Genomic DNA, 12,834 nt, shown 5'->3' on the forward strand with positions numbered 1-12,834 from the left:
GGGCATGGCCCAGCTTATTCTCTGGGTCAGGGAGTGAGGTCACAGGGCAGACATCCCTGAGGACTTGGCAAGGAGCCCAGAGGAGGAGAAAGGTCAGATCTTGTGCCCCACCCACAAACTCTGTGGCTTAAGGGGATCCCTCCAGGGGACTCTCCCCACCCCCAGCTCCATGGGCTGCAAAGGAGGAAGCATTCAGGCACAGAACAGCGGGACCAAGACAAGGGAGCTCAGGGCTGGCTGTGGCGGAGCCTTGGGCCTGACCCAGCCCTGAGCCCCAGAGGCCCCACCCCCCCACTCTATGAAGCTGTGCAAATCACTTCTCCCGGGCACCCCCAAAGGTGGACACGTGCTCTCACAAAGCCCTGGACCACTGAGCCCCCAACGGGCTGTTCTCCAGTCCTGTCAGGACTGGAACCTGGTATCCATGGGGTGGTGGTGGCCACCAAACACCAGGTTCCTAAGCCAGCTCGTAACAGCCTCGGATGGCCCTGCTCTGAGCAGGCAGAGGCAGCAGGCGGCGGCGGGGGCTGCTCAAGGCTGGGGTGTGCGTGCCTGGCAGGCCCAGCCCAGAAGGCAGCATTCAAGGGCACAGATAGCAAACTGGGCTAAGAACATTGAGGCGCAGTTGAAAGGGTGGGCTCCCCCTTCCCTGAGGCTGCAGCATGGTCTGGTCCTGGCACTGGGAAGGGCCCAGGCAGGTGCCCGAGCTACTGCTGGGCACGCTGGCAGGCCCCGTGCTGCTGCAGGGTCACAGCTGGCCAAGCACTGCTTCAGGCCTGTCAGCCTCTGGGTTGGGAGATGTGGCCCCCAAGCCACTTATGGGACCGAGGGATACAGACCTGAATGCACCCCCTTGAGCTTGAAACTCGTGGCAGGGAAAGCCCAAACCCAGGGTTCAGGCCAGCACCCAAAGGCACCCGGCCACTATGGCTGTCTACTCCTGGGCCACAGTGCCTCATCACCTTGACCACCCAAGTGTCTGTGTGGCACAGGTCCCCATGGCTCCAGGACCCGGACGCTGTGTTCCACACCGCACCCTCTGGGAAGTCTTTCCTCCACCAGCCCAGAGATGTCCCACCAGCCGCTGTGGGGCTTGACTCTGGCACACTGGTCACCGTCCGGCCCCGCCTATGCCCCTCAGCCCCACACCCCAGCCATCCTCTCTCATGCCCCAGCCCCCAAGTCCCACCCAACCCCCGCAAAGGGTGGACAGCCACTGTCTCCTGGGCCTCCCCTTCCCCTGGCCCTCACCTCCCACCCACCTCTCCACCCCTCCCTCTCCCTCCAGCCTCAGGCAGGCCCTTCAACCAATATCCTAAACCACCTGTGTGCCAAGTTGCTCCTGCACAGGCAGCGTGGAAACCCTCTTTCCTGGCCTCCCGAGTGGAAATGCCCAGCCAGAGCTGTCTGTCCAGAAAACCTCCCTCCAACACCCAACTGCCCCCAAAGCAGGTCTCCCTGGGATGAGGATTCCTTCCCTCCTGCAGAGCTGCAGCCCACCTGTGCCTGGGGCCCCACAGCCTGGCAAACAGCACCATGAGAGCCAGACACTGCCCCCAGCCCTGCACCCCAGCACCCAGGCCGAGGGCTGGATCCCTGACACAGGGCACTGCCTGCCTCGCCTGTGCCCCTCAGCCACACATCTGGTCTCCTCCTCAAATAAGATCTGGTGGCAGGTATCACCCATTTCACCCCCCAAATCCACCCTCTTTGATCTCCAACAAAACCCCCACTCCATGCCACCTGGCTGTCATCTCTGACCCTAGTGGCCATCTGCCAGGCCGGGAGCCCCTCCAGCTGGTCCTCAGGGTTCCTCTAAGAGCACCCTCTCCAAGTCCCCTGCTCTGTGGCCCCACAGCCCACCTGCACCTCCCTCGGGGGCTCTGGGTGCCAGCTATGGCCCCCAGGCCCGCCCACCCTGGCCCCGGTGCTGCTTCCTGTCACCTCAGCCTCAGTGAAGCCCTTGTGGACTGGTCCTGCCGCTTCACTCTCTTCCCAGCACTCACCTCCCGGTGCCCACACTGCGCTGGGGGCCCAAGTGGGGGCTTGTCCACCCGGTCCCCGGTGGCACACTCATGCCCAGCCCACATCCAGCCCAGGCTAATGCACACTCACTCACAGCTGCTGCAGTAGTCAGGGGGACCTAAAGACCCCACACCCCTCACTCAGGGCAGCCTCTGGGTCTCGGGGGCTAATACCCATGGCCAGGCCGTGCAGCCAGCAGCCCCAGTTCTTGACCTGAGACACGGGTCGGGTCACAAAGGGCTGGGTCCAGCTGGCGCTACGTGGGCCCTGATGCACCTGACACGGCGCTGGCCACAGATCACAACACAGAATCAGACAAGAGTCAGGCGATTTCTGTTAAGTAACCACAGATCTCTCTGCTTTACTATATCTATTCTTCCCCCGAGCCTTCGAGAAGCCCTGGCAGGACCCAGGCTGGCTGCTGAGCTCTGGGTGGGGGTATGGGGGGGTCTGGCCTGCCGTGGGCCAAGTGGGGGCAGGACATACAGCCCATTCCACGGGGAGGATGAGGCCTCCGGGGTCAGTGCGGCACGCCTCTGCCTCCAGACCACCCTCTCCCAGGGACACAGGGTGAGGCCCCTCCTCAGCCACACCCAGGGCAGCCATGCCAGAGCTGAGACCCCTACGGGTGGTGCTGGGCCTTCCCATGAAGAGGCCTGGCCCTGGGGAGGCTCTCGGGCCTCCCTCTGCCCTCCCTCCTGGATGGGGGACCTGATGCAGCTCTGACAGGGAGCGCCACTGCCCTCTGGCTCTGTCCACGGGGCACTCCCAACACCAGGACACTATGCAGGCCATGCCTGCACTGCCTAGTTATGCTCAGGCGGGTGGGCGCTGGTCTCGACTGTCGGGCACTCAGTTCGCCTGCTGGCAGCCGCAGGGCTCCTGGGGACACAACTCGTGTCCCTGAAGCAGAAGTCTGAACCCCATGCTGCTCCAGGCAGTGCAGGCAGTGGGAGCGGGGTCTGGAGGAGGCAGGGGTGGGGGTGTCTGCCTTGGAGGAGGCAGGTATCTGGATGCAGGGCCACAGCTGGAGCCAGAGGACCTTCAGACAGCGTGGTCGCGGCAGCTGGAGCCAGAGGACCTTCAGACAGCGTGGTCGCGGAAGAGCTGCTGCCTCTCAAGTGCCAGACCCTCAGCTCCCACGGCTGCACCAGACAACTGCAGGGCTCCAGCTTCCTCTCTGGCGGAGGCCACTGGTGCCGAGTGCTGCTCAGGAGGGACAGTGCGGAGGGCGGCTGGAGACTCCAGAGCTGGTCCTGAGTTACAGGGCCAGCATACTCAGCCCTTCACACACGTGGACCAGAGGTGGGCTGCCCTAAGCCTGTTCCCTTCTAGTAGCAACACCACACTGCCGGCCTTGGAGGGTCCTTGGGTGAGTCGACGGCAGGCAGCGGGACATAGCCCTGCGCACCCCAGGCCCACATCTGATCACACACAAGCAGACGCTTGGGCCGGTTTCCCTTGCTGGATAGAAACACAATCCCAATGGCAAGTTCCACAGGGGACAGGGCTGTGGGGCAAGTGCCACCTGTCACCAGGAGTCTTGATGCTGGGGCCTGCCTGCTGCGGTCCTGTAAGCCCGTCTGATGCTGAGGAGGCCCGCAAGGCCCCCCGCCAGGACACCACCTGCCTGGAGGCGCGCTTCAGTAGCCATCGTCCTCATCGCCATCACAGCCGTAGTCTGCAGAAGAGCACAGTCATGAAGCCCAGGGTCTCTGTGGGAGTCAGGAGCCCAGAGCCCCCCTCCACCCACCCTGTTCCTGGTACCCCTCCAGGAGACTCCGGCCCCAGCCCCACTGGCTGTGGTCCCCGTGCCCCGCCAGGAGCCATCTTGGGCTCCTCTCCACCTCCTGGGACTGGCATGCACCCAGAGCAGGGCCTCGCTCCTCGTCGAGGGCACCTGAGAGCAGCATGGGCTCCCTCAGCCTCCCTCCCTGGGTGTGCAGGTCCATGGTAGTGGGCAGACTGGGGAACCTCATGCTGTTGGCTGGGCGGCCCTCATGGTGGGTACCTCACCGTCCCTAGCCTCTCTGACCCTGGCTGGCTCCAACCTCACAATCGACATGACCAATTTACAAAATGTCTTAGTTCACATTTCTTTCCAGGGAGAAACAGAAATTCAATTTGAAGCCAACAGGCCCAAGTTCAGGGATCATGAGGGGCAGTAGCTGATGCCTTTAATTCCCTTGAACCCCTCCCAGCTGTCGGGCCCCACCCACCATTGCCGCCCATCATCTGCAGGGCACTGACGCAGGGCTCCCCGTCCTCCTCGTCAGGTTCCTCCTCGTCAGCCTCCTCATCAGCATGGTACGACACAGGCCCGCTCTCCACCAGGACCGCCTGGGGCCTGGCAGGCTCAGCTCTGAGGGCGGGAGAGCTTGGGAGCAAAGCCTGGAACGAAGCAGGGCTCGGATACACACAGAGCTGGGAGCACTTCCTCGCAACAGACCCCCCAGGGCGGGCCCAGGGTGCTCAGCCGCTCTTGCCCCTCCAGCAGGTCCCAGGGTGAGCTAGGGCTCCCAGGCCCACTGGCTCCTTCTGGCGTCCTGGTGGCTGTACCACGAGCTGTGTCAGCATCAAGATCCCACCCTCGAGCCTCTGCCAGCCCCTGCTCCTGTACCCTATTGGGCCCCACCCCAGCGCTCGGGGAGCACGCAGAACGCCTTTCCAGACCATAGGCCTCGGCCGAGGACACTGTGGCCTCCGCCCCCGGGGGGCTTGGCCTGGCCTGGCCCCCACAACACAGAGAGAGGCTGCTGGGGCCGCAACCCGCCAGCACCTTCAGCTGCACTGGGACCCTCCCTGCTGCTCCCTGGTTTCCTGGGCCAGACCAGTCACCAACAAATGACAGTGCAGGTGAAAGACCCCTGGGCCCTGAAGGGCTGGGCCCTGTGGCCTGGCAGCGCCTGCCTCCTCCACACAGGTGCCTGGCAGCGCCTGCCTCCTCCACACAGGTGCCTGGCAGCGCCTGCTTCCTCCATACAGGTGCCTGGCAGTGCCTGCTTCCTACACACAGGTGCCTGGCAGTGCCTGTTTCCTCCATACAGGTGCCTGGCAGTGCCTGCCTCCTCCATACAGGTGCCTGGCAGTGCCTGCCTCCTACACACAGGTGCCTGGCAGTACCTGCTTCCTACATCCCTGTGGCCTGGATGCCCTGCTTCCTCCAATACAGGTGCCTGGTCAGCTGCCCGCTTCCTCCATACAAGGTGTCCTGGCAGTGCCTGCTTTCCTCTCCATACGGTGCCTGGCAGTGCCTGCCTCCCCATAACGGTTCCTGGCAGTGCCTGCTCCTCCATACAGGTACCTGGCAGCGCCTGCTCCTCCACACAGGTTTCCCCTGCAAGACACCAGGCCCACCAGCAAGGCTGCTCACCCTTGGCCCGAGCGCTGAGCAGGAGGCACACAACGGTCCCCACTTCCTGCCCGCTCCTGCTCCAGCAACTGGGAGCCCCGCCCTCGGGCCTCGGTTCTCTGGCCACGCCAGGCCAGTGTGCAGCAAAGGGGCAGGTGCCTCTGTCAGGCCTGCTCTCCCTGTGCTCACAGACCAAGCATCTGGGCCCAGGAAGAAATGGGTGGGCTGCCTCCCAAGGTCCCCCTGCCCTGGCTGCATGGGACAACGCACCTCTCCTGTAGCTGCCTTCTTCGCTGGCTGCGTAGACACCAGAGGCCTCAACCTGCAAAAGGAAGCACAGCATGGCAGCCTCAGCCCAGGCTCCCAGAGCGCCTGCCCACTTGTTCCCTTCTGCCTGTCTTCACTTCCCAGCGTTAACTTGACGGTTTCTCGGTCCCTCTGGAAGTCTGGTTCTGTGTCCAGCCTCTGTGTGCTCCATCACCTCAACACAGAGCTCTGACCCGTTCACATTCTCAACAGGGTGCACCACTGGACGCAGAAACACAGAAGCTGCAGACGCCCCGCTCCCCAGCCCATTCCTCTTCCAACAGTGCCTGAGCCTCAAGGAGCTGCCTGCTGCCCTACGTCACTCAGGGAGGGGGGGGGAAGGGACACTGTTAGACCCGAAGACCCCAGCCTGCTTCCCCAATCCCCGCCAGGCCCAGGGCAGTCCTGCTTCACCTGACGACACCCTGCACAGGCCTGCTCGCTGGCCCACCACACACCAAGGCTAAAGGTGCCTTCCACATGCCAAGTCTTCTTGGAGACTGCTGGTCCCCCCAGGAAGATAGGGGACCCCACGGGACAGGACGCAGGCATTCCCCGCAAGTCCCAGCAGAGACACACAGGGCTGGCAGGCGGGCAATGAGAGGGCTCAGGGCCTGTAGGGAAGGATGCAGCAGGGGCAGAGCCCTTCCCTCCACGGCGCAGCTGTGTGGGGAGGCGGTAGGGGGCCTGAGTCAGGGCCCTGCCTGGCTGTGACGTGTCAGATGAACTCTCGGGACACTGGGAAGGAACCCCATGACAAGTAGACATTAGCAGAACACCTAGACATGGAGCTCTGCTCGGGGTGAAGCTGACAGCAGGTGTGAGCCACGCTGAGGCCCCAGGCTCCCCATGTGGCCCTCTCCATAGTCTGAAGGAAGTGGGACCCTGAGCTCCCAGAGCTCCTGGTGGTGCTGTATCCTCAGGCCAGGCCTCCAGCCTGGTTCCTGGAGCCTGGCAGGCGCTGCTCCGCCGTCCCCACCCCCATCCCCAGGCCCACTGTGCAGTGCAGCGGGGGCCTCTGGGGATGGCGGCTGGCCCCGTGGCGGAGCTTCTCAGCAGGCTGACTGCAATGAGACACCCCACTGTGGTCTCTCCAAAAGTGGCTGGCGCTCCAGCAGGCAGGCCCGGCAGCTGGGTCGGAGGCCTGATCTTGGCGGGTGGGACTAAGTCCTCAGGAGATTCATGCTCCGGAAGGTCAGGCCAGCAGGCCCCCGTTGAGGAGGGCCCTGAGCCTCCCCCGGCTCAAGGAGAGGCAGTTTTTTTTCTTTTTTTCTGAGATGGAATCTTGCTCTGTGACCAGGTTAGAGTGCAGCAGCGTGATCTCGGCCCACTGCAACCTCTAGAAGAGGTAGTTTCTTTGACTTCAGCAGACTGTGCCTTAGCCAGAGAGAAACAGATGCTGGCGGGCAGGACTACGGGGCCACAGGGAGAACGGCGCTGTTAGGAGGGTGAACTTCCTGCAGGGACATGCCCTTCCTCCCCCACCTGGCACTGAGGACACGCTGAGATTCAAGTCACAAGGTCCTGCTGCACTGACCCAAGGTTCTGACAGACAAATCCAGCTTTTCCAGAACCACGAAGCAGCTGTGCCAGGCCTCACCCTAGGGGGCCAGCAAGCTCCCTGCTCCTGCCGAGCCCGGCTGGAGAGAGGGTGCGTGGTGTTCAAGGGTGCAGAACCGTGAAGCTCCCGGGGTCTGAGGGCCAGGTGGAGGCCTGCCTCAGGGGCTTCCCCTTCCTTGCAGTATCCTGTGTGAACCCGAGGCAGCCCATCCACACGGGAGGATCTGAGAGCACCTGGAGAACAAGCTCCCACCTGCCATCACCTCGGCCACGGTCTTGGCCTGTAGGGGGGTCCCCAGCCAGGGGCCTGAGGATGTGGGGGCGCTGCGCCCACCGATTACACAAAGCCACTGCTGGGCTCAGGCCGCTCCTCTCACAGCCACGCCAGCACGTGCTGACCCCACTCGGCTGAAGCCCAGTCCCAGCCCAGCTTGGGGGGACCCTGGGGCCTGTAAGCAGACAGGAGAGGAGCTCATCTGGTGGGCCCCCCCTTTGCCCCCTTGGCCCCTCTGCCTGTCCCCAGAGGGGGATGTTCAGGCGTGACGGCAGACTCATCTGCCTGGGCTAGAGGAAGACCCCGAGGGCCACACCAGCCCGAGTGACCGCAGAGTGAGGAGGACACAAGCTTGGAGGGAGCGGCTGCCCACATCCCCGTGTGGCTCAGCTGCCCACATCCCCGCGTGGCCCAGCTCGGGTTCTGCAGGTGTCTGTCATCAGGGGAAGCATGCGTCACGACACGGGACTAGGGGCAGGTGGCCAGAGGGAGATGGGCTGGGCAGCCACCAGCAGCCAAAGAGAATGGGGGTGCAGCTCAGGCTGGTTCCCCCACAGCAAGGAGGGGCTGTCATGCCTGGGCCGCCCAAGGCAGCACAGCTGCTGCTGAGGGACGCTGTGGTCGCTGGGCTGAGGCAGTGCCTCCTCAGCTGAGCCCCTCCTCGGTGGTCTGTCCCCACCTCCCTTTCTCAGGTTGGAGCCTCAGCCTCTTTCCAAGTAGTCCAAGTCCCTTTTTCCTCATCCGAGCGTGGGTGAAAAGCTGCCCCCATGGGCTACAAGGGCAACCGGGACATGCCCTTCTGTCCCCAGGTAGACCCCCCTCTCCCCTGCCCTGCTGGAACTGCCTGAGCTGCCCAGGCCTGAGTGGGGGTGGGGGTGCGGAGGGTCGAGGTATCCCCAGCCCTGAGGTCTTCATGCTTCCGTCTTAGAACACTAAATATTGACGAATCGGATCATGGCCATTTGTGGGGGAAGACTGATGGGTTTTGAATGCACAAGCAGTGCATGAACACACAGATGTATGTGCACATACACTGTGTGCACACAGACTCACGCGCACACTCGAGTGTGCACACACTCGAGAGATTTAAGACACGCCCCATGCACACAAACACGCACTGTGTATACACGTGTGCACACGTGTACACAGAAACACAGACATGCACACACACTGTGTAGACATACAGATACACGTGTTGCATGCACACACACTGCATGCACAGAGAGACATAGGCATGCACATCTGCACTTGCACACAAAAACTTAGACATGCCCACATACTGTGTGCAGACACAAGTACACATGCACGCACACACGTACTGAGTGCACCAACACACACGTACTGTGTGCATATGCACTGCATGCACGGACATGTGCACACACAGCATGCATAGACACAGGCACACACACACATGCACACACTGCATGCACACAGATGCAAGCACCCACACACCGCATGCACACAGGCACACACGCACACACTGCATGCACACAGACAGGCACACAAGCACACGCACACTGCAGGCGCACACACATGCACACACTGCATGCACACAGACAGGCACACATGCACATGCACACACACACTGCATGCACACAGCCACACACGCACACACTGCATGCACACAGACATAAGCATACACATACATGCACACACACTGCATGCACAGACGCACTGCATGCACGCACAGGCACACGCACACACACACACTGCATGCACACAGACAGGCACACACTGCATGCACACAGGCACACATGCACTGCATGCATAGACACATGCACACACACATGCATACACACTGCATACACAGGCACACACATGTACACACACACTGCATACACACAGGCACACATGCGCGCACACACTGCATACAGAGACAGGCACAGGTGCATACACACACACTGCATACACAGGCACATATGCACACACACTGCACACAGACACAGGCACACATGCACACACTGCATGCATAGGCACACATGCACATGCACACATATACTGCACAGGCACACACACGCACACACTACACAGACACAGGCACTGCATGCACACAGACACAGGCATACACGCACTGCATGTACTATGTGTATACAGACACAGACACACATACACACAGAGACACACATGCACATCGAGGCCTTGTCTGGGCCAGCTGGTCAGATGTGACAGAGGGGGCTGTGAACTCTAACCAGGCACCAGAATCACCTAACTGGGACAGGACCCCCGTCCCCGCTAGCGCTGACAGAGACTGGCTGGGCAGGCAGCGGACACTGAGACTCAGGCCTCAGATCCGACCTGAGAGTGCTCGGGCACAGGGGAACCAAGCCATGGACCTGCCCTGACTTCACCTCTGCCCCACTGACCTCCTACGCATGCCAGGAGCTGTGCTAGGAATGCATCCCCGGAGGGCCACTGCACGGCTGATGTGGAGGAGACCGCTCATGCGGCCCTCCTGAGGGGCTGAGATGCTGGCTGAGAAGCACCAGCCTGCAAGGAGGTCAGGCTCCCTCACAGAGCAGCACCTGGGCACCGTGGGGCGGGGCGGGGCAGGCCCATGGCACAGCCAACTCTCACAGGGCGGCGTGGCTGGCCAAGCAGCTCAAAAGGCCAGGGAGAAACCACTGCAAACACCAGGAGGCCCTGACGGGGCTGCCGAGGCTCAGCACTGCCCCACAGGGGAAGCAGCTGGAGACAGCGCAGGAGATCCCAAGGAGCAGTAGGACCAGCAGACGCTCCCAGCCCAGAGACTCGGTGGGGTGGAGTGAAGGTCGGAACCACTACAGGATGGAGCCAGAAGCTAAGCCGCCGATCCCATCTCCACTGCCAGGAGGTCACATGGACTAGCCGTGGGCCCCAAAGCCGCAGCAGGTAAGCCCAGCTGCTCATGGCCTCGTCAGGAGACCCTGCAGCCACCACCCAGAGGCAAGCCGTGCAGAGAGGCCGAGCCACTCCAAGGCGGCCCTGCATGGAGCTGCAGAGCCTCGTGACCCTGTGCACGGAAGCCAGCATATCCCGCCTTTGACAGTCCCTCAGCCACATTCTCCACCTACATCCTCCTTCCTCAGCAGTGCGCTGCTCTCACCCACCACCTCGGCAGAGACAGCAACGCAGCCTGGGTGCGCAGAGCAGGCACAGGGCGGCAGGGCTGGGGGCTCTTCTTCCTGAACCCAGGCTGGAGAAGGGGCCGACCCCACTGAGTGTCCCATCCCCTCCTTGGGACAAAACAGAGCCTAGGCTGCAGGACCCCTCTGACAGCCTGTACTGCTCATCAGGTCACAGCCCGCCAGGCCAAGGACACCATCAATGCACCGGAGACGGCCCACCGGTCCCCAGCATGCAGGTGGCAAATGCCACTCCAGGCACTTCTGTGGCTCCGGCTGGCCCCTGACAGCTCCAGGACCCGAAGCCATGGGCCTCTGCCTGCCCTGGGCTCCTGCCCTAACCCAGCCCCGCAGGACAGGATGGTACCTTTTCCCCACACTGGTCACAGGGTCAGCCCCACTTGTGCTGGCCGGCGTTCTCCTTCGTGACAGCTTCCTGGCACTGGCGCTCTGCTCGGGCTGCGCAGCCTCCCTGTGCGGGCTGCCCCCGCCGGCGCTGCTGAGGCCCCGGAGCACACTGTAGTTGATCTTGCTGGAGATCTTCTTCTGCTCCAGCATCTTCTCAATGGCCTCCCTGGCGGTACTGGCCTGAATTGGCTCCCGTCGCTTGCAAGACTTCTTGGGCTTGATGGAAACACGCAAGAATGCCTCCCGTGAGTCACGCCCACTGCACTCAACCACCAGGGGCTCCACGTGAGGCCAGGAGTGCAGGCCCTCACAAGAGCTGCTCCTGCCTCCTCCTCCCAGAATGTGGGCCAGCCTGGTGCTCTCTGGGCCTGCCCACGTCAAATCCTGCCCTCCCAGGTGAGTGGGGCATGTGGGCTGGCATGGGTGCTGGCAGGGCCTCCAGACAGCAACAGCAGCAAATGTGCCACATGCACATGGCAGGGCGACGAGCTGCTGCACTGTGAGGGCCACAGCAGAGAGGATACTCAGTGAAGACAGACAATCCGCCCCAGCACTGCAGCCCAGGCCAAAGACAGACAATGGCCGGGCGCGGTGGCTCACGCCTGTCATCCCAGCACTTTGGGAGGCCGAGGCGGGCGGATCACGATGTCAGGAGATTGAGACCATCCTGGCTAACACGGTGAAACCCCGTCTCTACTAAAAATACAAAAACTAGCCGGGCGAGGTGGCGGGCGCCTGTAGTCCCAGCTACTCGGGAGGCTGAGGCAGGAGAATGGCGTAAACCCGGGAGGCGGAGCTTGCAGTGAGCTGAGATCCGGCCACTGCACTCCAGCCTGGGCGACAGAGCGCGACTCCGCCTCAGAAACAAACAAACAAACAAACAAACAAGACAGACAATCCGTCCCAGCACCGCGGCCCAGGTCAAAGGCCCCAGCTGCCCGAAGACCCTGGATCTCATTCTAGGAGCTGGAGCCACAGACCACTCCAGGGCAATCAGCCTGCACCACCCCTGCTGCCCTCCCTGCATGACAATCTTCCCACGTGGCCCAGCAAGGCCTGGGACGTGCTGTTGGGTGGGGCGGAGTGCTTAGGTTCCTAACTCCCTGCCCACAAGCTCCCCGGGTCCTCCTGAGTGGGTAGGCCCCACATCCGCCCTCCCAGACACCTGCAGCTTGGTCCGAGGGACCCCAGTCTCACAGGCAGGGAACTGGCTCCCTGTGTTTTCTCCTGCTCAGTCACTCAGAGGCTCAACCACTGCTGACTGCACCATGAGACTGAAGGCACGTTCCACCCTGGAGTAAGCCAGCTGAGCCAAGTCACCATGACGACTACAAGGCAGGGAGGCATTACAGTCGGACCTTCCCAGGTCATTAGAAGAGCAAACGCCGGTTACACAGGCAGGAACCCCAGCATCCAGCCCCGAGGCCCGACACAGTCTGCCCTGGTGATGTGTCCAGAGGGTCACCCCAAGGCTGAGCACACACCCTCCAAGGTAAAGCCGACGGCTGGGCACCTGTGGCCAGCACGACGGGGCAGGACTTGCCAGTTAGGGACATCGGTCTGGGGTCCAGAGCACATGGCCTCCAGCTGTCTACCCTGGGTCACACGGGGAAGGGACATTCCAGAGACATTTGCCCCCCGGAACCTGGACACCCCCGAGAAGGCCAGGCCCGGCGTCACAGGCGCCCACCTTGTGCTCCTTGTAGATGCCAAGCTCCTTCTCTTTGGCTATTCTTGCTTCTTTTTCTAAAAGTTCAGAAAAGGGGCCGGTGTCACTGAGGGCCCACGCCCCAGGCCTGCGGACTGTG

General features: G+C 62.4%; 1 protein-coding gene across 6 annotated transcripts in view; it reads right to left on the reverse strand.

The window, feature by feature from the left end:
• Positions 1-2,355: 2,355 nt before the first annotated feature.
• Positions 2,356-12,834, reverse strand: part of BRF1 (BRF1 general transcription factor IIIB subunit) — an 80,320-nt gene continuing 69,841 nt past the window's right edge. For all 6 annotated transcript variants that reach the window (XM_017852829.1, XM_017852827.1, XM_017852828.1 and 3 more), the window contains 5 exons: positions 12,717-12,772; positions 10,986-11,242; positions 5,648-5,699; positions 4,245-4,416; positions 2,356-3,706 (listed from right to left, as the gene is read on the reverse strand). In XM_017852829.1, coding sequence (XP_017708318.1) covers positions 3,669-3,706; positions 4,245-4,416; positions 5,648-5,699; positions 10,986-11,242; positions 12,717-12,772 — 575 coding nt within the window. In that variant the 3' untranslated portion in view covers positions 2,356-3,668. The remainder of the gene's footprint in view (positions 3,707-4,244; positions 4,417-5,647; positions 5,700-10,985; positions 11,243-12,716; positions 12,773-12,834) is intronic.

The sequence above is a fragment of the Rhinopithecus bieti genome, unplaced genomic scaffold (assembly GCF_001698545.2).
Source record: "Rhinopithecus bieti isolate Rb0 unplaced genomic scaffold, ASM169854v2 scaffold_35859, whole genome shotgun sequence".
NCBI classification, from domain to species: domain Eukaryota; kingdom Metazoa; phylum Chordata; class Mammalia; order Primates; family Cercopithecidae; genus Rhinopithecus; species Rhinopithecus bieti.